At 30.2% G+C, this 21,767-nt stretch overlaps 1 protein-coding gene across 1 annotated transcript; it reads right to left on the bottom strand.

Annotated features, from left to right (window-relative positions):
* Window positions 1–4,327: 4,327 nt before the first annotated feature.
* LOC110623465 (calmodulin-7) lies at window positions 4,328–5,944 on the bottom strand. The gene is made up of 2 exons (XM_021768425.1): window positions 5,636–5,944; window positions 4,328–5,007 (listed from the first exon to the last, which is right to left on the bottom strand). Exons 1-2 carry the CDS (start codon window positions 5,709–5,711, stop codon window positions 4,634–4,636), a joined length of 450 nt encoding a protein of 149 aa, XP_021624117.1. The 5' UTR covers window positions 5,712–5,944; the 3' UTR covers window positions 4,328–4,633.
* Window positions 5,945–21,767: the final 15,823 nt, after the last annotated feature.

The following is a 21,767-nucleotide window of genomic DNA, read 5'->3' on the forward strand; positions in this document are numbered from 1 at the left end:
TAGAGCTTTTATTTCAATTCAAACCTTAAAAGAGGTAGAAGGAAAAAAAAGTTTCATCTTTCTAAGGCTAGCCTTAATTTAATTTGATATTGCTTGTTCATGAAATTTTATTAATTTTTCATTATTTGTAAAGTGAATTTCACCTTTAATCAAACTTGAATAAGATAAGGAAAAGCTTTTCGATGCATGTATAGTAATTATGTGCACTTTCTTTATTATTTTTCTATTTCAGAAGATATCTTTAGTTTAATACTTGAAAAAATCTCAAAATAATTTTTTTACTAATATTTGGAATTTAAAGACCTATAAACAATAATAGAAAAACCTACTGTATCTATTAGATTCTTACGGCAACCCTCTTTCATACAAAGGGATTCTTCCTACTTCCATGAAATAAATTCTTATCCTAAATGTGATATCTTCACTCTTCTTCTTCTTCTTCTATTTCTTCTTACTATGTCCATTAAAACCTATTTTGACAAACCCTTCCTACAACCATGATTTCCATTACACCATTTTTTCTTTTTTCTTTATGGATCGATGACAGTCTTTGAGACTACAACCATGTTAGTGAAATGGAAATTTACATCTTAGATTGCCTAAAGCCAAACATAGTTACATAAGCTTTTTATTATTCGAAAAATTTAGTGGAAAATGCAATTTAAATTGTATTATTGATCATATTAATATATTTTTGAATTTGATTTCATAATAGTTATATATACAATTGACGTGATAAGTTTCAAGTTGTATAGTTTTAGTATTTTATAAGCATGATCATGAACTAGAGAAATTTTTACAATTAACCTAGCTAGGTATTAAATAAGTATTTCTAAAATGCATTAACTATGATGTGAATATGTTTTTTCTATAAGTTTGCTTGTTAGAAATTCTAATTGTATTTGTCTGCAACTTTGGCTTCTTTTAGCAATTGAATTGAAGTTCCCTATTTCTTTTTGTTGAGGTTTTAATGATGTCATTAGAATTTTATTTGAACACTCTAGTTTTATTGATTAAACCAGAGTGTAGTCAATGGCATCATCTAGAGTTATGATCCTTGGATTTATCATAGTGAGTGAGTCAATGCCCATGTAGAATCATAGTAAACATATTCATGTAGAATAAGTACATGGAAGTGAGATGTTATATGATATCTTTGGAGTGATATGAAAGGATTTATGAGATTGATAGAAGACTCCAACACAAAACTATATTGTAGATGTAAGAATTCTAATAAACTCTCTTTCATATTGTATTTTTACAATTTAAAATATCAATTTGATAGGTTTAATGTAAACTTCTTAAGGATGCATTTCCAGATGGTAATACATTACCAAATTCTTTTTATGAAACAAAGAAATTTGTTGATGCAACCTTAAGTATGACAAGGTTCATGCTTTGCATTTTATTTTGGAAAGAAATATTTAGTTGATAATACATCCTCAATTTGTATGTCAAAAAATGAAAAATACCTGTTAAAATATTAAGGTATCTTCCTTCCAATCCTTTAAAGGTTATTCATATCCTCTAAAACATAAGAGTTGATGATATGGCATGACAGAGAATGCACCAAGAATAGTATTTTGAGGCATCTAGCTGACTATGAAGCATGCCAAACTGATGTCAAAGATCCTCCTAATGTTGGATTGGGCTTAGCAAGTGATGAGTTTAATCCTTTTGGAACAATGCAAAGCACTTACCGTACATAGCCTTGATTTTATTTATATACAATCTTCCACTATGGTTGTGCATGAAAGAACAATTTTTTATACTTTTGTTGATTATTCCTAGTCCATATGGGCTTGAAAATAACATTTATGTTTACCTTCAACCTCTTCTAGAGGAATTGAATAAATTACGAGAGACAGGTGTGGAAACTTATGATATATTAGCTAAAAAGATTTTTCAATTGCAAGCAGTATTAATATGGATAATAGATTATTTTCTAGTAATCTATCGGGTTGGAACACCTCTAGTTGTTTTTCATGTCTTTATTGTAATGAAGAACCGAACTGAAAAAACAGAAAACCAAATTGTAAAAATATTAAAAACTGAAAAAACCAATTATAAAAATATAAACGAATCGAACTGATAAAAATCGGTTCAGTTCGGTTGGGTTACTTCAAACCGAAATCTGTAATTTTTTTAATTTTCTGCTTTTAATTTCAGTAGAAAAATTTAATAAATATTGTTTAATTCAAGGCTTACGAGATAAAAACTATATTTGGAAAGTATGGGAGAATAAAGAAACAAGTCACACTCTCTTCAATACATGTGGACGCACAATTAGGGGAGAGCATAAATCAGTTTGAACCGAAAAACCGAACCGAACCAATCAATTTCAGTTTAATGGTTTGGTTAATCAAAATATTCGGTTCGGTTCGGTTAGTATTTTCCAACTTATTCGATTTTTAGTTCGATTCGGTTTAAACGTGTTAAATAACTGACAAACAGAATAATCGATTTTATACATACTTTTATTATGTGAAACACTGATTTTATATGTATTTTTAAATTTTATATGGATTTATATAAATTTTTTAAGTACTATCATTATGTATTTAGATAATATTTATTGGTAAATTTATGTGAAATATTTATTAAATTATTCTATTGAAATTAAAAGTAAAAAATTAAAAAAATTACAGATTTCGGTTTGAAGTAACCCAACCGAACTGACCGATTGCACAGCCCTACGCACAATACAATTTCAAATCGCGTAATACATATATGACCAAATTGCATTTAGGAGAATTTTATTATTTTGTATTTTAGTATTTTGTGAGATTTATTTTAAATTAATTTTATTTATATTAGAAATAAAATTCATGTCTTGTGTTAAAAAAGGAGATTTTTTCAAAATAATTTAGAAAAATAATCTTTAATGAAATTCAGGTTTAATTTATTTGACTAAATATCTTTTACATCTCTCTATAATAAAATTAGAGTTTTGAAAATATAAAAATACCCTTTAATTTATCAAATACCATAAGGATGTGAAAAGACAACAAATTCTGCTGCCCAACATTCACGTGAGCTATTGGAATTTTTTTTGTTTTTTACCAATGCAAACATAGATTGCATTTAAAACACTCATCAAGTTACGGTCAAAGAACATCAAATGAACTAAACCAAGTCCAATTGAAAACACAAATGAACTAAACCAAGCCCAATTGAAAACATAAAGAGCCACATAGAGAGCTCAATCCGAACAAAACTAACCCAGTCCAAACAATTAAACCCAACACAAAGGCACCTAAAGAAGCAGGCCAAACATTCCAAAAATAACCACTAGCCGAAGCCACCGCTTATCACATCGACGCTATCAACGACCGGCAACAGTAAGTGCAACTACCACACACCGCAACAAACCCATCGCACACCACAGCGTCCACATGGAAGCAAGCAAACTGAAAACAAAAGTCAGCAAACAGCTACCCAAAAGAAACAACCATGTAACCAACCGAAACAACTCTTGTGGCTGATTGTGTTCCTTAACAAAGCTCGCCAAAAAACAGACCAGTGCGTATCTATTTCAATAAACACCAATAATTTCTGGGGCAAACAAAAACTCAATCGCACAATAAAACCAGAAACTCACTGAACCAAAACAATCAAAACATAAATGACAAGAAGAACCCAAAGCAAAACTCATGTACAGTGCTCAACTCCTCTGCCTGTTTCGCATGGGAGCCTCGCCCAAAACGATTGACTCTCGACATGTTCCCTTTCGCTCTGCTGGCACGCTTCCCCTTTCTTTTAAAGTCCTTCTATTAGCCATGATGCGCCCAACCAACCAGATGTAGATTTGATAGGAATTGGGCCGCTTGGTCGATTATACTAATTCCAGAGTTATCTCATCTCACGAGAGTTGATTTATTTTATCACATAAATCATTTATGGGATTTGAAATGAGGTCCATGATGGTGAGAAACGAACAGGGGAAGAAAAAAAGATGAAAAGATCAGAAGAGGGAGAGATATGGGAGAAAAAAAAGGGAGAGAGATGGTTGCGAAGATTAAGATCCAGAGATAAAAAAGAAAAGTAAGAACTAAGGAGAAGACTAGAGAAGAGAAAAAGTTCTACTCCAGACGAGAGAACACTTCTTTAGAGAGATGGTGCATACACTTTTCTTTACATTCAAGTTTGGTAGACAATTTTCTAGCACAAGAACAGCAAGTTTTCTGTCCAAACAAGAAACTGGATAAATGCAAAGCCCAACGATACAAAGCAATTTCTATAAAGAAAATTCACCTCCAAATAACAGATGCAACTGAACATACCAACATGGCTAAATTAATGAAACACACACAAACAAACACGCAGATAATCCAAAAATCCAGCACATTGCACTGAATCCTCCAAAGTAAGTTCAAATTCAAAAGAGACTACAAAAACGAAAACAAAGTGCCAAAGGCAATTGTGTTTAGCAATTCATTAGAAACATCACATTAAGAGTAAAACCCAACAGTCGACCACCCCGGATAGATCTCACAACTGCCTTTAAAGAGCCTGATTCAACAACATTAGATAAAATTTTCCCAAAATAACAAAAACAAAACAAAATAAAATAAAAATTAAAAGGAAAATAGAAATCCTTCCATTGTTTTCAGTTTTGGTGGGACTAGGTTGATCACTTTGCCATCATGACTTTGACAAATTCCTCATAATTTATCTGGCCATCACCATCAACATCTGCCTCCCTTATCATTTCATCAACTTCTTCATCTGTAAGCTTCTCGCCGAGGTTTGTCATCACATGGCGTAGCTCAGCAGCAGAAATAAAACCATTCTGATCCTTGTCAAAAACTCTGAAGGCCTCTTTCAGCTCCTCCTCGGAGTCCGTGTCTTTCATCTTCCTGGCCATGAGATTGAGAAACTCAGGGAAATCAATAGTTCCATTCCCATCAGCATCAACTTCATTAATCATGTCCTGGAGCTCTGCCTCAGTTGGGTTCTGTCCCAGCGATCTCATCACGGTCCCAAGCTCCTTTGTGGTAATGCAACCTGTCATTGTTCCAATTAATCTCAATGGTCAGAGACATATCATGAAATTGACAAGCTCTGTATCGGGAGGGGTGGGGGGGAACTAAAATGGGAAAAGCTAGAATCAATTTATGGAATGTAATCATGCTGCCCAAGTACCTTATATAAAGAACAAATAGAGTTGAAACAGTTTCATGAATCTAAATGTGCAGAATCATATTTGTTCACGTAACAATCGACTTTTTGTTGTTAAAATCTTATTCAATACCCTATTTGTAAGGAAGAAGACCATTAAAATCCCTCTTTCTTGCTTTGTGCATCAGGCTCCAGCAATTCCACATTCTAACAAAGCAAATCGGAATTCACATCTCGAGCAAAAATGGGTCAAACTGCGATCTAATCTTAAACCCAATTTTTGAATAAATTATTCTACCACAGAATTATCCCAAATCGAGTGAAAGAAAACCCAGCAACGCATGATAACAGTACTACATCCACAAGAAAATTCTAAGAAATTTGAGGCAAACAAGAACCAAATCAACTCGACACCACCGAGATCTAGGCATACAAATAAACACAACATAACAAAATCCAAGCCAGATCTAGGCATTGAGAGAGAGAGAGAGAGAGAGAGAGAGAGGAACCGGACCATCTCCATCTTTGTCGAACAAGCTGAAGGCTTCCTTGAATTCGGAGATCTGATCATCGGTAAGTTGATCTGCCATTTGTAGTCGCTTTTCCTTCGTTCTTCAGAGATTGAAATCTTCCAAAAATTTTCCAATATGAATGTAAAAGGAGAGGAGTCAGAAAATTCCGCGTTTGAAGACAGAAGAGAGAGATGCAACAGATAACAGATGGCGTGTTATTTAAGCTGAACCCTGCTTCAAAATCTTTCAATTTATTCCCTCAGCTCCCCGTCTGACCATAATGCCCTTTCACCACCATTTTCTTTTTTCAATCTCTTTTTTTTTTTTTAGCTGCAATTTTCAATTTCTCTTATTATATTCAGGCACTTTCTATGTTCTCTCGTGATTTCACGCATTTTCAAGTGTGAAATCATGGAAGTAAATAATTTAACATTTTTAATTTCCACATTCAATGAATAAAATGGCGGGACTACTGCCTCGTCCTTAAATTTTTTAAAATTATTCTAATCCAATCTTTTATTTCAACTCAATTAAATAGTTTTATATTATATAAAATCGAACTCTTTTTCATTAAAGACACTATTAATTTATTTGTTTTAAATTTGATCAAAGAAATTAAAAAATATATATTTAAAATTATAAAAAATAAATAATATACATAATAAAATTATAATAACTAAATAATATAAATATTTAAAATAACTAACAATTTCTTTTAATAAAAAAATAAAAGTTAATTTTATGAAATATATAAAATTTTAATTGAGTGTTTTAAAAATAAAAACAAAATAGTGAAATTTTTTAAAATTTAGAAACTTGATAATAATTCATCCAATAAAATATAATTTTAATTTATTTATAATGAGATGAAGGGAATAATGAATTTGGTGAAAATGTCCTTCCCTATTTTTATTGTTTACATTTATATTATTTTCATATTTAAATTATTTTAGAATTTTTAAAATTATTAATCCTACTCTAATTTAACTTTTATCATAATCAATAAAATTTGATAAAAGATACTACGTAAACTCGAAAATTAATGATTCTTAAAATTCCTTGTTAAGTTTTTTTATAAAATTTTATTAAGACAATTAGCTAAAAATTTACATATCCATATCCTAAAAAAAATAAAATTTAATATAATTATATTAAAAATATATAATATAGAAAGAGGCATCATATAAATTATTCTAATAAAACAATAACTTAAAAACATTGCTTTTAAAGTTTATATGATGCGAAACTCAGGACCAATTTGTGATAAAAAAAACCCATCACACAACTTGATAAAAAATAAGATAAAAATATCTTCAAGAAGGTTGTCATACTACACCCCTAACCAACGAATGTGATTAGAACCATAGATAATAGAGCGAATATAGCTCTACTATACTCCTAACCAACAATATAATTAGAAACATAAATAATTAAGCGAAAATTGCTCTACCACATCCCTAACTAATAAATGTGATTAGAAACATAGATAATCAAGTGATTTCAGTTTCGAGAATGTCACAAGAAATTATTGATAAGTTAACGAAGTATGTAGGAGATTCATATTAGAACACTACAATGTTAAACCTTATAAGTTGCTAATAATGGAAAAGAATAAAATATTATTATAACATCATCTTTATTCATTCGGCTTCTTCTGGCTGCCACTTAAAGGTGTTTTGATAGTATTCAAACCCTAATTATATTGTAGAAAGGTGTAATTACAATATAGGAAAGGTTCTAGTCAAATAGTCAAATATGGATTACATTAAACATCATTTTCCTAAATTATCTTGGGCTGCACAAATTTAGCTTCTAATATAAGCCAAATTAATTTAAAATAAATCTCATAAAATATTAAAATGCCAAAATAATAAAACTGGCCTAAATGCAATTTGGTCATATATGCATTACGCGATTTAAAATTGTGTTGTGTATCCACATGTGTTGAAGAGAGTGTGGCTTGTTTTCTTATTCTCCCGTACTTTTCAAATCTCATCTCGTAAGTTTTGAATTAAGCGATGGTAACTTGATTTGTCATGATTTGGAATTTTCCATTTTAAAATTTTGAAGTATCGTATTATTTTCTTACTCGTATCATTTTCTCATTTTTCGAAAATATTTATCCTTGAATCTTCAACCATAATGACAAGAAAAGAATCAGACATATATGAGATCCTTTTTGAATTCAGTATGACATTTTGCGAATAAAACACTAAATTTTGACATCTCTCCTCTTTTCTCTTTTTTTTTTTAAATCAAATAACTAAAATTATTTTTTTTCCTTCACTTTTCTTTTTTTATCTTACTTTTTTAAAAAAAAAACTCATACTACTGAAATAAAAAAATTTCTTTTTTTATATAAATATAACTGAATTTTTTTTATATTTTTTTTATTTTTTTGAGAGAAATTATAAGATAAACTGAAATTAAAAAAAAAAGATAGATTGAAAAAATTAAAAAAAAATTATGAAACAAATAAATATAGATAAATAGGAATTTATCTATCACCATGCTCTGATATCAACTGATGCAGAACCTATGACCAATTTGTGATAAAAAAACAATCCCCTCACACAACTTGACAAAGAACAAGACAAAGATGTATTTCAGAAGATTGCTCTACTATACCCCTAATCAACGAATGTGATTAGAAACATAGATAATAGAGCGAAGGTTGTTCTACCACACCCCTAACCAACCAATATGATTAGAAGTATAAATAATCAAGTGAAGATTGTTCTACCACACCTCTAACCAACCAATGTGATTAGAAAAATAGATAATCAAGCGATTCCAGTTTCGAAAACGCCACAAGAAATGCTAAAATAATAAAATTGGCCTAAATGCAATTTAGCCATACATGCATTACGCTATTTGAAATTGTGTTGTACGTCCACATGTATTGAAGAGAATGTGGCTTGTTTTCTTATTCTCCCATGCTTTCCAAATATAGTTCTCATATCGTAAGTTTTGAATTAAGCGATGGTAATTTGATTTGTCATGATTTGAAGTTTCCCATTTTAAAATTTTGAAGTATCGTATTATTTCTTTGCTCATATCATTATATATTAAAAATATATTTTAAATTAATATTTATAAGTATATTACTTAATTAACATATAAAGAGTATAAAGAAATAACTTAGAAGCATTGTGTTTAAATTCTATGTATTAAAAAGTATTTTAAATAAATGTTTATAAATATATTACTTAATTTTTTTTGAAATAAAATATATTACATAACTATAAAATTTTAACTCATGTAAAATCTTTTATTTTAAAATTATTATATATGTGAAACATATTTATAATTTATTATGTATAGCCAATTAGCTAGATTTGATGATAATATGATTTTTATGTAAGTACTAAATTATTAAGCCTTTTAATGTAATAAAAATATAATTTATCTAGAATATATATGCAAGTTCCTATTTTTCTGTAAAAATTCTCGTGTTAAAAAGTCTGGAATATTATTTTTACTACCTTTAATATATTCAATTTCAAAATAAAAAATATTTAAAATTGCTTGCCATCTAGCAAAAATTTATTTAGAGGCAAGATTTTTAACATCTTTCTTTAAAACATCTTTTGCTGATTTACAATCAATTCTGACTAAGAACTTTTGATTTAACAAATCAGACTGAAATTTATTTATACAAATAATAATACTTAAAATTTCTTTCTTAATTGTAGAATAATTTTATTGGGCAGAATTCCAGTGTCCTGAGGTAAACTGGATTATTCTTTCTTTATCATCTATTTTTTATTTTTAGAATCCCTCCATATCCTAAATCTAATGCATCCGTTTCCACAATTTTAAATGCATTTGGATTTGGAATATACAGATAAGGAATTTCCTTTACTAAAGATTTTATATACTTTATAATGCTGGTATGCTCTTCAGTCCATAGTCCAGCATTTTTCTTAAGTCTATCATGCAATGGTTTTATCATTCTATTTAAATTTGGGTAAAAATCTATAACATAATTTAGACAACCTAAAAATCTCTGTAATTGGATTTTATTAGTTATTTCATCAGGAAATTTGTCTCCAAATATCATGGTTCTTTCTATGGACTGAATTATACCCTGTTCTATATAATGTCCTAAAAATCTAATTTTAGTCTGGAATAAATTCATTTTAGTTTTACTTATAGCTAATCCATTCTTTTTTATTATCATACAAAATGTCCTTAAATGTTTAAAATGTTCTTCTATACTCTGGCAAAACCTCAAGATTATTATCATTAGGGCGCCTGCACGCGGTAACGTCTCCACGTTGGGTGCCACATTGGAGACCAAGCCCACTTCTGGCACTATCCTTGGCCATATTAAATACCCTTCCTTCCCCGTGGCTCAAACCTGCGACCTGGCTCTGATACCAACAAATAACAGGATCGTTACAAACACAAACTTACAGGATACAAACACACAGGATCCAGAAATAAACAAATTTTAATAAGTAAATTTTTACAAGTAAACAAATTTCTGATGTGGAAGATCAGCATAAGCCGCAACCACAGAGCATACTTAAATCAAATTATAAAATTTATTTTATAGCTAGGGTTCCTGCAACCTTAACCTGGAATCCCCAGAATTAAGTCAGAGTGTGGAGGGAGAAGAGAAAGGTGCCGTCAACACGGGCTTATATAAGTAACAGATATAAAAATGAAACTTACTATCTCTTTAATAAAACTTCAGAGAATTTTACAAAATATTTGAGAATGTTTTAGAGAGAGAGTTTACAGAGAAAATGTGAAGATAGATAAAATAGAGAGAAAGAGGAGAAATACAGATGTGCCTTCACAAGGGGAGAGGCTCCCTTTATATAGAAATTTTCTGGCCTTTACTGTTGAGTCATGAGAGCTTTACTGTTGAGTCACGAGAGCTTTACTGTTGATTCACACGAACTTTTACTGTTCATAAATAGTAACTTGTCTGCTACTGTTTCTGTCTTTTGCTGCTCCTTTTTACTATTGGTGAATAGTCTATCTGCCACTTCTGTTCCTTTTTACTGTAGATCAATAGTTTGTCTGCCACTCTTTTTTACTATTTCTGTCCTTATGCTGATGAGGACGAAGATGAGGTGTCCCTCTTTTTCTTTCCTTTTCCTTTTCTCTTTATTTTTTCTTTCTTTTTCTTGTCTTTTTCTTTTATGTTTACTTTGTCTGTTCTGCTCTTTATTTTTATGGCTGAGAGTATCCCATAACAGTCATCTTCATTACTGTCACAGTGAGAAAATGCCGGATCTTTACTGGAGGATGACGTTTTTTATGACGTTGTCGACTCCGTCTCCGAGCTTGACTGTTTTTTAATTTTTCTTTTGCTTGATGCCTTCTTTTGTTTACCAGAGGATTCCTTCGATGATTCTTTATCAAGGGATTGATTTATTTTTTCTTTTTCTTCTAGAGTAAGCTGATTGAACATCTGTTGACAAATTATTTTGAACTCTTCAGGGGTTTTAGCTGCTGCTAATAAGGCCTGACATTGGGCTTTTTGGGCTCCAAATTATGGTTCTCCTTGTTGCAGTGTTAATTTATCAGCATAAGACACAGTAGGGAACTGTGCTTTTTTAAGTATCCAATTTTTTACAACCATTTCTGTGGTAGAGTTCCTGAATGATCCCCACCATTTTACTTTGTGCCTTCTTACTATGACAAGAATATTTAACTCTGTTATATACTGAAAATCAAAATACCATTGATATATCCAGGGAATAAAAAACTGTGTACAAAAATACATTAATGGGGGAATATATTTTTCATTCTGGGCAGGTTTATAATTGGTTTAAAAATACTGATATATTTGGAAAACTTATGGTGATAAAATATCATCAGTAATACCTTTACCTTGCCATCATCTTAAAAACCAATTTGGAAATCTGGTGGTGGTTTTAATACTCTGTTGGTCAAAATATATCAACCATGAATGAGTAGTGGTTGGGTTTTGAATATAAAAAATATTTTTCCATGCTTCTATATAATCAAAATAATTATAGGAAGAACTATGCTTTTTAAAATTTTTAAATGATAATGAAGTAGATAAATTCGAGGTCGGCCAATCCTTTGGATGGATAACCCGTTTTATTTGGATAGAGGAATATGCTATCACATTTTTATGATTTTTATCAAAATTATGTTTTATTTTAACTGATGCTGTTTCTTCTAAAATATTATAATAATAATCTTGAGGTTTTGACAAATCTTTCAGTGTAAAATACCAATTCTCATGATAATACTTTTTAATTACTTCCCATGGATTTATATCATTAAAACCATTTTCAATTTCAATTTCAACTTTTGAATTATTTTTTAAAATCCATTTATGAAAACTAGTGTTATATCCTTGGGAAGATTGGATTTTTGGCAAATCCACAGCCTTCAACGGGTTTGATAAGTCTTTACTATCCACAGTTTGAGACAGACTAGCCGTACCATAAGCGGGTACGATTGCTTTAGATTTAGAAACCATACCTGAGTCTCCCGAAGAAGACGCTATATTCTGCAGGGCTTTAATGACTTCTGGCGATTTACTCAAGTCTTCTATCCATTTCTTTAAGTCTTCTTGATTTTTATTTGGTACTTGGGGTTTTTTGGTGGTTTTACTGAGATCTTCTGAATACTCGGAAAGGGCTTTAGAACTGGAACTGGATTTTATTTCCTTTTGCTTATTCTTCTTTCTTCCCATTTTTCTGTAAAAATTCTCATGTTAAAAAGTCTGGAATATTATTTTTACTACCTTTAATATATTCAATTTCAAAATAAAAAATACTTAAAATTGCTTGCCATCTAGCAAAAATTTGTTTAGAGGCAAGATTTTTAACATCTTTCTTTAAAACATCCTTTGCTGATTTACAATCAATTCTAACTAAAATATTAAGTAAAAAAAAAAAATCTAAAGAAACAACATCTATAGAAGAATTGCAAAGAGAAATTAGAATAATAAAAACTGAAGTAAAAGATTTAAGGCATCAACTCCAGAAAGATTCAAAACGAATACAATTCTTAGAAGAACAATTAATTTCAGAGCCATGTTATTTGCAAGAGAAAGAGTCCATGTTTAAAAATTTTGAAAGAATATGTTTTGGGTATGCCAACTGAACCCGTTTTAGCCAAGGTTTAGGCGTCATAGGGTATAACAGGCAATGGCCGTGACATAATTCAAGATTTTTGAAAATGGATCAATTTTTGTGTAAATCGACAAGTACAGTAAAATCAGATGATTCAGAGTCTTCAGAAATAAAAAGAGTAATAAACAAAAATGAATTAATATTAGAAGATTTTGTAAAAGGCATAGATGAATGGGAAATTCCTAAAGTAGATAAAGAACAGATTTATAAAATTCTAAAGTTTAATATTTTTAAAACAGATTATGTAATTAAAACAGAAGAAAGAGATTTTCAATTAAGTAAACCTTTTGAGAAAATAACTCTTTTATCAGGAAGAACATTAAATCATCATAGGAGTAAAAAATATAAGTATATTCATATAGGATTAATACAAGTAGGAATAAAACCTTTAACCAGGAAAGGACTAAACACTAGTATACTAGCAGTAGTAAGAGATGCAAGATTTTTAAATTTTCAGGATTCCTTGTTAAGATCTATAGAAACTAGTTTAAGTGAAGGACCCATATCTTTTGAAGTATATCCAGATATGACAATATCATTAAATGATTTAAACATTTTAGATAGCATAGTTTTGGAAATAAAAATCCATAATTATAAAATGAAATAAGGATCTATCCCAATAGCACTAATATATAAAATTCATTATAAAGCTATGAATTCAGCATTTGGAACTAAATATAAATTACAACCTAAGAAGGGAGAAACAAGGTTTTTACAAACAAATTTAACTAAAAATACTGTAATACCTAAAACAATACAATGGAAAGATATAACATTACCAGAAGAATGGATTTTAGAAGGTATAGTACCTCCACCAGAACAAGAAAAGGTAAAACCAAATACAAGTCTAAGTAAGATAGAATAGTTTGAAGATGGTAAAGTATCATTAAAATTCAATAGAAGTGTAAGTAGTAGATATACAGAATCATCATCGTCAGTAGTAACAGAAGACATAGGAAGGTATCAGCTATACCATCAGTAATATATGCAACCTATAGAGAAGATGAACCTAAACCTATAATTCAAACTATTGTAAAACCCAAATATTATGCATCAGATATTCCAGATAGACATCTTAAAATGAAAGGAGTAGACTATAGTTCTTCGGTTCCCCAAGCAGTTTATAATCCAGTAGAAAATTATTTAAATTATCAGGCTGAAATAGCACCTTCTTCACCATCATCACCATCAGCATCTGCTATAACAGAAAATATAAATAATATAAATAGATAATTAAATGTTCTTATTAAAGAAAAAATTGAAAAGAAATTTTTAAAAGAAATAACTAAGACAAAAAATTTAAGAAAATTAAATAAAATTGTTAAAGAAAATAATTTTGAAAAATTAAAAGAAGAATACTTTGAATATGTTAGTAAAATAGGAAAAATAAAATTTTTTGAGTGGTTTGAATTAAGAACGATAAAAAGTATAAATCCAATAACAGTAAGAGATAAAAGGCCAGAATGGATTGTAAATGATAAGGTAATTCAAAGTGATTTTCCACCTAAGACGATTAGTAAAATAAAACATGGAGAAAATGAAATAATTTGTACACCAAATAAAATAGCTAAAGAAAATGATACAGATAAAAAGGTCATAGAGCAGAATAATTTTAGTAATGCAAGTTTAATATGTATAGGAACTTAGTTAAAAAAGATAGAGAAAATATTAAAAGAAAAAGAAGTAGAAATAGAAGAGAAAAAAGAAATAAAACCGAATATTTTTAAACCATACCAGATATCAAGTTCAAGTCAAAAGGAATTAAAAGCAAATAAAAATGAATTTTTGCAAAGTCTGAAAGACCAATTAAGTAAAATAGAAACTTCAGAATCTAGTAAAAACATAATTCCAGAAACACCTCAGTCCAGAAATATAAATGTAATAGAGGAAGAATTAGAATCTGAAACTGAGCAAAGTCAGCCAGATTCAGAAGATATAAAACAATTTGAAATAAATCTCATATCCCATAGAGAAATATTAAGTAGAGCACCAGATCTAGGACTATTAGATAAACCAATTAGTACCTCTCAGTTCAAGTATAATGCCTCGACAGTCTATGAATGGAATATAGATGGGTTGTCTGAGTATAATATTTTAAGTTTATTACAGCAAATGACTATGGCAGCTAATGCATATAAAACCCAGTCTTTTGCTTCAGATAGAGCAATAGCTGAAATAATTATAGCAAGATTTACAGGACAATTAAAAGGTTGGTGGGATTACCATCTAACAGATATACAGCAGTTAGAAATTTTAAACTCAATTAAGGTAAATAGTGATGGTGAACCCATATATAATGAGTTAGGAGAAACTATTCAGGATGCGGTATCAACCTTAATTCTAATAATTTCATTACATTTTATAGGAGATCCCTCTCTTTTAAAAGATAAAAATGCTGAGTTATTAAGTAATCTAAAATGTAAAAAACTAAGTGATTTTCAGTATTATAAAACTACATTTTTTACTAGGTTAATGTTAAGAGAAGATTCAAATCCATCCTAACAATAGGTATAAAACAACATTTACTGTTCCTTTTGGCCAATATGAGTGGAACGTAATGCCTTTTGGATTAAAAAATGCACCATCAGAATTCCAAAGAATAATGAATGAAATTTTTAATCCTTATTCAAAATTCTGCATAGTTTATATAGATGATGTCTTAATATTCAGCCAGAGTATAGAAGAACATTTTAAACATTTAAGGACATTTTGTATGATAATAAAAAAGAATGGATTAGCTCTAAGTAAAACTAAAATGAATTTATTCCAGACTAAAATTAGATTTTTAGAACATTATATAGAACAGGGTATAATTCAGCCCATAGAAAGAACCATGATGTTTGGAGACAAATTTCCTGATGAAATAACTAATAAAACCAAATTACAGAGATTTTTAGGTTGTCTAAATTATGTTATAGATTTTTACCCAAATTTAAATAGAATGATAAAACCATTGCATGATAGACTTAAGAAAAATGTTGGACCATGGACTGAAGAGTATACCAGCATTATAAAGTATATAAAGTCTTTAGAAAAGAAAATTCCTTATCTATATATTCCAAATCCAAATGCATTTAAAATTGTGGAAACGGATGCATCAGATTTAGGATATGGAGAGATTATAAAATAAAAAATAGATGATAAAGAAAGAATAATCCAGTTTACCTCAGGACACTGGAATTCTGCCCAATTAAATTATTCTATAATTAAGAAAGAAATTTTAAGTATTGTTATTTGTATAAATAAATTTCAGTTTGATTTGTTAAATCAAAAGTTCTTAGTCAGAATTGATTGTAAATCAACAAAAGATGTTTTAAAAAAAGATGTTAAAAATCTTGCCTCTAAACAAATTTTTGCTAGATGGCAAGCAATTTTAAGTATTTTTTATTTTGAAATTGAATATATTAAAGGTAGTAAAAATAATATTCCAGACTTTTTAATATGAGAATTTTTACAGAAAAATGGGAAGAAAGAAGAATAAGCAAAAGGAAATAAAATCCAGTTCCAGTTCTAAAGCCCTTTCCGAGTATTCGGAAGACCTCAATAAAACCACCAAAAAACCCCAAGTACCAGATAAATATATATATATATATATATATATATATATATAAGAGGAAAGGAGAAAATTATAAAATTGCAATAAAAATTTTATATTATAACAACTGAGTAACTAATTTTATTTTATTTAAATTATTAATATTAGTATTTAGTTTTCATATAATCTCCTCAATATTAAATTTTCAAAGTTTCGTACAACATTAATATTTTCAATTCCTTTAAGGTCTTATTTTTTCGAAGTGATAATTTAAATTAGTTAAAGCCAATTTACCGTTAGATTATCAAAATAGGCTTTCCCGTGTGGATTGTTGTGATGATGAAGGGTTATGGGATGTTGTTCTATTTGAACTATTTGAATATTATTACTTCACCTTCCATAAAAGACTAGGTTACCTTCTCCTTCAATGTGAGTTTGTTATATTAGTTTTATTGTCACAAAAACAGATAGGGACCACAAAGAATGTTTGTGATACATATTCAATAGGGTAAATTTCTAACAATGGTGTGGAGTAACTTTATATCATTCAAATAGGCCTAAAAAGAGTTAAAAATCGTATTCATATGATCCAAATATACTTGGGGAGTGCTTCAATTCATATGGGGCAGATTGAGTGCAACACTTGCAATCATAGGCTTAGGGAGCCTAATCAAGTCTGGGCCAAAACTATACAATGAGAAGCCTAAAGTGAAGATCAAGAAAGCTTTTGGTGAAAATTCAGTTTTGTCATGATCGATTTGCTATGTTTTATTATTTAAACACTTATTTTATTTTGGCTTTGTTTGAACTTGTATTCTGGTCATATTTTGTCTTTTAAGTTTTAGAGTTTTTGGCTTATGTTTTAATACTTATGAGTTTGATGTGTTATTTTAGTGTGTATTTGGGCTTGACCCTTTTGCGTGGTTTGGCCAAGTCTAAAAAGGTTATTTTAGGGTTTTATTTTTTTCTCCTTACTATATAAGGATAAGGAACATTTGTAAAAAAAGAATTTTTGAATCAAAATTGCATCAATAATTTGGGCTAACTTATCAACTATTCATTGTGGCGTTTGTCGGATTCTCATTTAAATCCTTGAATCGTTGGTATTTCAGCTTCTCTAAGTGTGAGGTGTCATAGGAGGTGGGTTTATCAAATCTTTGGATTCCATATTTACTTGTGCTTGTGGGTTTGAGGCTTATGCCATAGTAACCCAGGATCAACATGTGATCAAAAACCTTGTCACACAACTTGATAACAAATAAAGCAAAGATATCTTCCAAAAGGTTGCTCTACTACACCCTTAACCAACAAATGTGATAAGAAACATAGATAATGGAGCGAAGGTTGCTCTACAACACCTTTAACCAACTAATGTGATTAGAAACATAGATAATCAAGCGATTCCAGCTTCGAGAACGTCACAAGAAATTCTTGATAAGTTAACTAAGCATGGAGGAGATCCTTATTAGAACGCCACAAGGTTAAACCTTGATAAGTTGCTAAATAATGGAGAAGAACTAAATATTGTTCATAAAATCATCTTTATTCACTCCCTTTTGTGGCTGTCACCTTAAGGGTTCTTTTTATAGCCTTCAAAACCCTAATTCTATTGTAGAAAAGTGTAATTACAATATAAGAAGGATATCTAGTAAAATAGTCAAACTTGGATTACATTAAAGATTATTTTCCTAAATTATCTTGGAGAAATCTCCTTCCTAAATAGGCTACACGAATTTGGCTTCTAATATAGGCCAAATTAATTTAAAACAAATCCCACAAAATACTAAAATACCAAAATAACAAAATTAGCGTAAATGCAATTTGGCCATACATGCATTACATGATCTGAAATTGTGTTGCGCGTTCACATGTATTGAAGAGAGTATGACTTGTTTCCTTATTCTCCTATGCTTTCCAAATATACTTCTCATCTCGTAAGTCTTGAATTGAGCGATAATAACTTGATTTGTCATGATTTGGAGTTTTCCATTTTAAATATTTGAAGCATCGTATTATTTCCTTGCTCCTATAGAAGTCAATTAATTTAAAACAAATCCCACAAAATACTAAAATAATAAAATTACTCTAAATGCAATTTGGTCATACATGCATTACGTGATTTGAAATTGTATTGCGCGTCTACATGTCTTGAAGAGTGTGTTGCTTATTTTCTTATTCTCCCATGCTTCCCAAATATAGTTCTCATTTCGTAAGTCTTGAATTAAGTGATGGTAGCTTGATTTGTCATGATTTGGAGTTTTTCATTTTAAATCTTTGAAACATCGTGCCATTTTCTTGTTCGTATCAAATTGCACAAAGAATCTTGGTTAACTTATCAACTATTCGTTGTGGCGTATATCAGATTCTCATCTAAATCTTTCGATTATTGGTGTTTCAGCTTCTTTATGTATGGGGTGCCATAAGAGGTGGGTTTATCGAATCTTTGAATTCCATATCTATTTGTGCGTGTGGGTTTGAGGCTTGTACCATAGGGTTTCACGTCAATTGGTATCAGAGCCAAATTGATGTAAATTCTTATTTATCTTAGGTTTTAGGGTTTTTGAGTTTTCCTTTTCTTCCTTATTGATTTCGGTGAAATTTGTGTGTCTATGACTACACGTTCTTGATTATGAATCATTACCTAATCTCTTTTAAGAGAAAAATTCGAAATCTATTAAAAAAAAAGAAAGAAAGAGGAAATTCCAAGGAATACTCTTGTCATCTTTGCCTTATTTATCTTGATGTGGCCGAAATTGTGATATGCTTCTATTTCATCTATATTGCCTTACCTATCTCAATTAATTGTTGTAATTTATGAGAATTAATTTTGAATTTTGAATTGGGTTGAATTCAAATTAGAAGACAAAAGAAATTCTGCCTATTTCCTAAAGTGCACATTTAAGGCAATTGCATCTAAATTGATTTGATATTAAAAAGATCAGAAAATTCATCCATAATGCTGAAGATGAGTGAAATTTATTATTTTTTAAATTTTATTTGTGGGGTTTTGATACTTGTCTTTTTGGGTAGATTTAAATAGATCCATATTTAATTTGCTTTGAAGTGAATCAAATTCAAACTTTTATCCAGATTCGTTTTCATTTGAATTCTAAGTTTCTGTTTTTTGGTTTAAGCTTGCTTTTGCTTCCTTGACATTGCTAGAGTATTGTTTGCTTATGTCTATACTCTAGGTGATAATTTTCAAGTAGCACAAAACCTTGTTCGTGTGTTACTTTCCAAATTGTCAGTGTCTTTTTCTAGTTTTTACGCGCTTCCTTCTTTCTTCAGGTTTTCTTCTTTGTTTTTTTAAACGCACATTATGGTTGGTTGGTTGACCTTAGTTTATGAAGTGCAATTGAAGAATCGGCAAAAGAGTGGTAAGAGTGCAAACACTTGAGTGCTTTTATTTCTAACACCATATTTACTAGTTCTTTTTGTTCTTTATTGATTTAAGGCAGGATGAGTAAAGACTAAAATGTAGTGGGTAGTGATGATGAAAGTGAATGGGACATTGATACGGATCCAATAGGACAATTTCTAATAATGGTGTGGAGCAAATTTATATCATTCAAATGGATTTAAAAGGAGTTCAAAATCATATTTATATGATCCATATATATTTGGGGCGTGCTTCAACTCATATGGGGCAAATTTGGTACAACACTTGCAATCATAGGCTCAGGGAGCCTAATCAAACCTATGGGCTAAAACTACACAAAAGGAAGCCTAAAGTGAAGATCAAGAAAGGCTTTTTTGAAGATTCAGCTTTGTTATGATGGGCTTACTATATTTTATTATTTAAACACTTGTTTTATTTTAGCTTTGTTTGGGCTTGAATTCTGGCCATATTTTATCTTTTAAGTTTTAGAGTGTTGGGCTATGTTTTGGGCTTATGTTTTAATACTTATGTATTTAATGTGTTATTTTAGCATGTGATTGGGCTTGGGTCTAGTGTGTAGTTCGGCCAGACCTAAAAAGAGTGTCTTAGGATTTTATTTTCTCTCCTTTATATATAAGAATAAGAAACACTTGTAAGAGGCAGCTTTGAATCTAAATTTTTAGAATTCTTTTCATGCCTTTGGTGTGTATTGTGTTGAGTGAGATTGAGGATTTGCTTTCATCAATTGCATCAAGAATCTTAGCTAACTTATCAACTATTTGTTGTGGCATTTGTCGGATTCTTATCTAAATCCTTCGATCATTGGTGTTTCAGCTTCTCTAAGTGTGGGATGCCATAAGAGGTGGGTTTATCAAATTTTTGGATTTCATATCTACTTGTGCGTGTGAGTTTGAGGCTAACTTATCAACACTTTTGGGAGCCACTTTGGGAGCCGCTTTTGTAAGGGTATACATTAAATGTTATTTCGATCATTTTAACAAATGATTTGTGGTTGCAAAAGAGTGACCATTTCGGGCCAGGGGGCTGTCAAATATGTGCTTAGCTAGCAAAATTTGGGAGCCAATTTTGTAAGGGTATACATTAAACGTAGAACCTTATGACACAAGGCTCAAACCCACATGCACAAGTAGATATGTAATCCAAAGATTTGATAAACCCACCTCTTATGGCACCCCCCACTTAGAGAAGCCAAAACACCAATGATCGAATGATTTAGATGAGAATCTGACAAACGCCACAACGAACTAATAAGTTAGCCAAGATTCTTAGTGAAATTGATGAGCAAATCCTCACTCTCACTCAAAGCAATACACGCCAAAGGCATGAAAAAGAATTCTAAAAATTTAGATTCAAAACTCCTCTTACAAGATTTTCTTATCCTTATATAGTAAGGAGAAAACAAATAAAACCCTAAGATACTCTTCTTAGGCCTGGTCGAGGCACACATAAGGTCTAAACCCAATCACACACAAAAATAACACATCAAACTCATAAGTATTAAAATATCAGCCCAAGACATGGCCCAATACTCTAAAACTTAAAAGATAAAATATGGCCAAAATACAAGTCCAAACAAAGACAAAATAAAGTAAGTGTTTAAATAATAAAATATAGCAAAACCATCATGACAAAATTGAATCTTCACAAAAACTTTTCTTGATCTTCACTTTAGGCTTCCTTTTGTATAGTTTAGGCCCTTAGGTTTGATTAGACTCCTTAAGCCTATGATTGCAAGTGTTGTACCAAATCTGTCCCATATGAGTTGAAGCACGCCCCAAATGTATATTGATCATATGAATATGATTTTAAACTCCTTTTAGATCCATTTGAATAATATAGGTTTGCTCCACACAATTGTTAGAAATTTGCCCTATTAGATCCGTACAATATTTGTCAGTCCCTTATCCTAAAATGGTTACTCGCAAGTTTTACGCGCAAGTTACATGTAAAAATGCTGAAAATAACAATTAATATTTGCCCATAAAAAAGTTGGTCCTCAAGCTTCAGAACAAGTGTGCTAGCAAAGCACATATTTGATAGCCCCCTACTTCAAAATGTTCATTCGCACG

The sequence above is a fragment of the Manihot esculenta genome, chromosome 9 (assembly GCF_001659605.2).
Source record: "Manihot esculenta cultivar AM560-2 chromosome 9, M.esculenta_v8, whole genome shotgun sequence".
Classification (NCBI taxonomy): domain Eukaryota; kingdom Viridiplantae; phylum Streptophyta; class Magnoliopsida; order Malpighiales; family Euphorbiaceae; genus Manihot; species Manihot esculenta.

Bases quoted from the DNA above. Each gene is read 5' to 3' on its own strand.
- LOC110623465 (XM_021768425.1), bottom strand. From the start codon at position 5,711: ATGGCAGATCAACTTACCGATGATCAGATCTCCGAATTCAAGGAAGCC. The intron at 5,008-5,635 runs GTCCGGTTCCTC...GAACAATGACAG, and splicing joins GTTCGACAAAGATGGAGATG to GTTGCATTACCACAAAGGAG.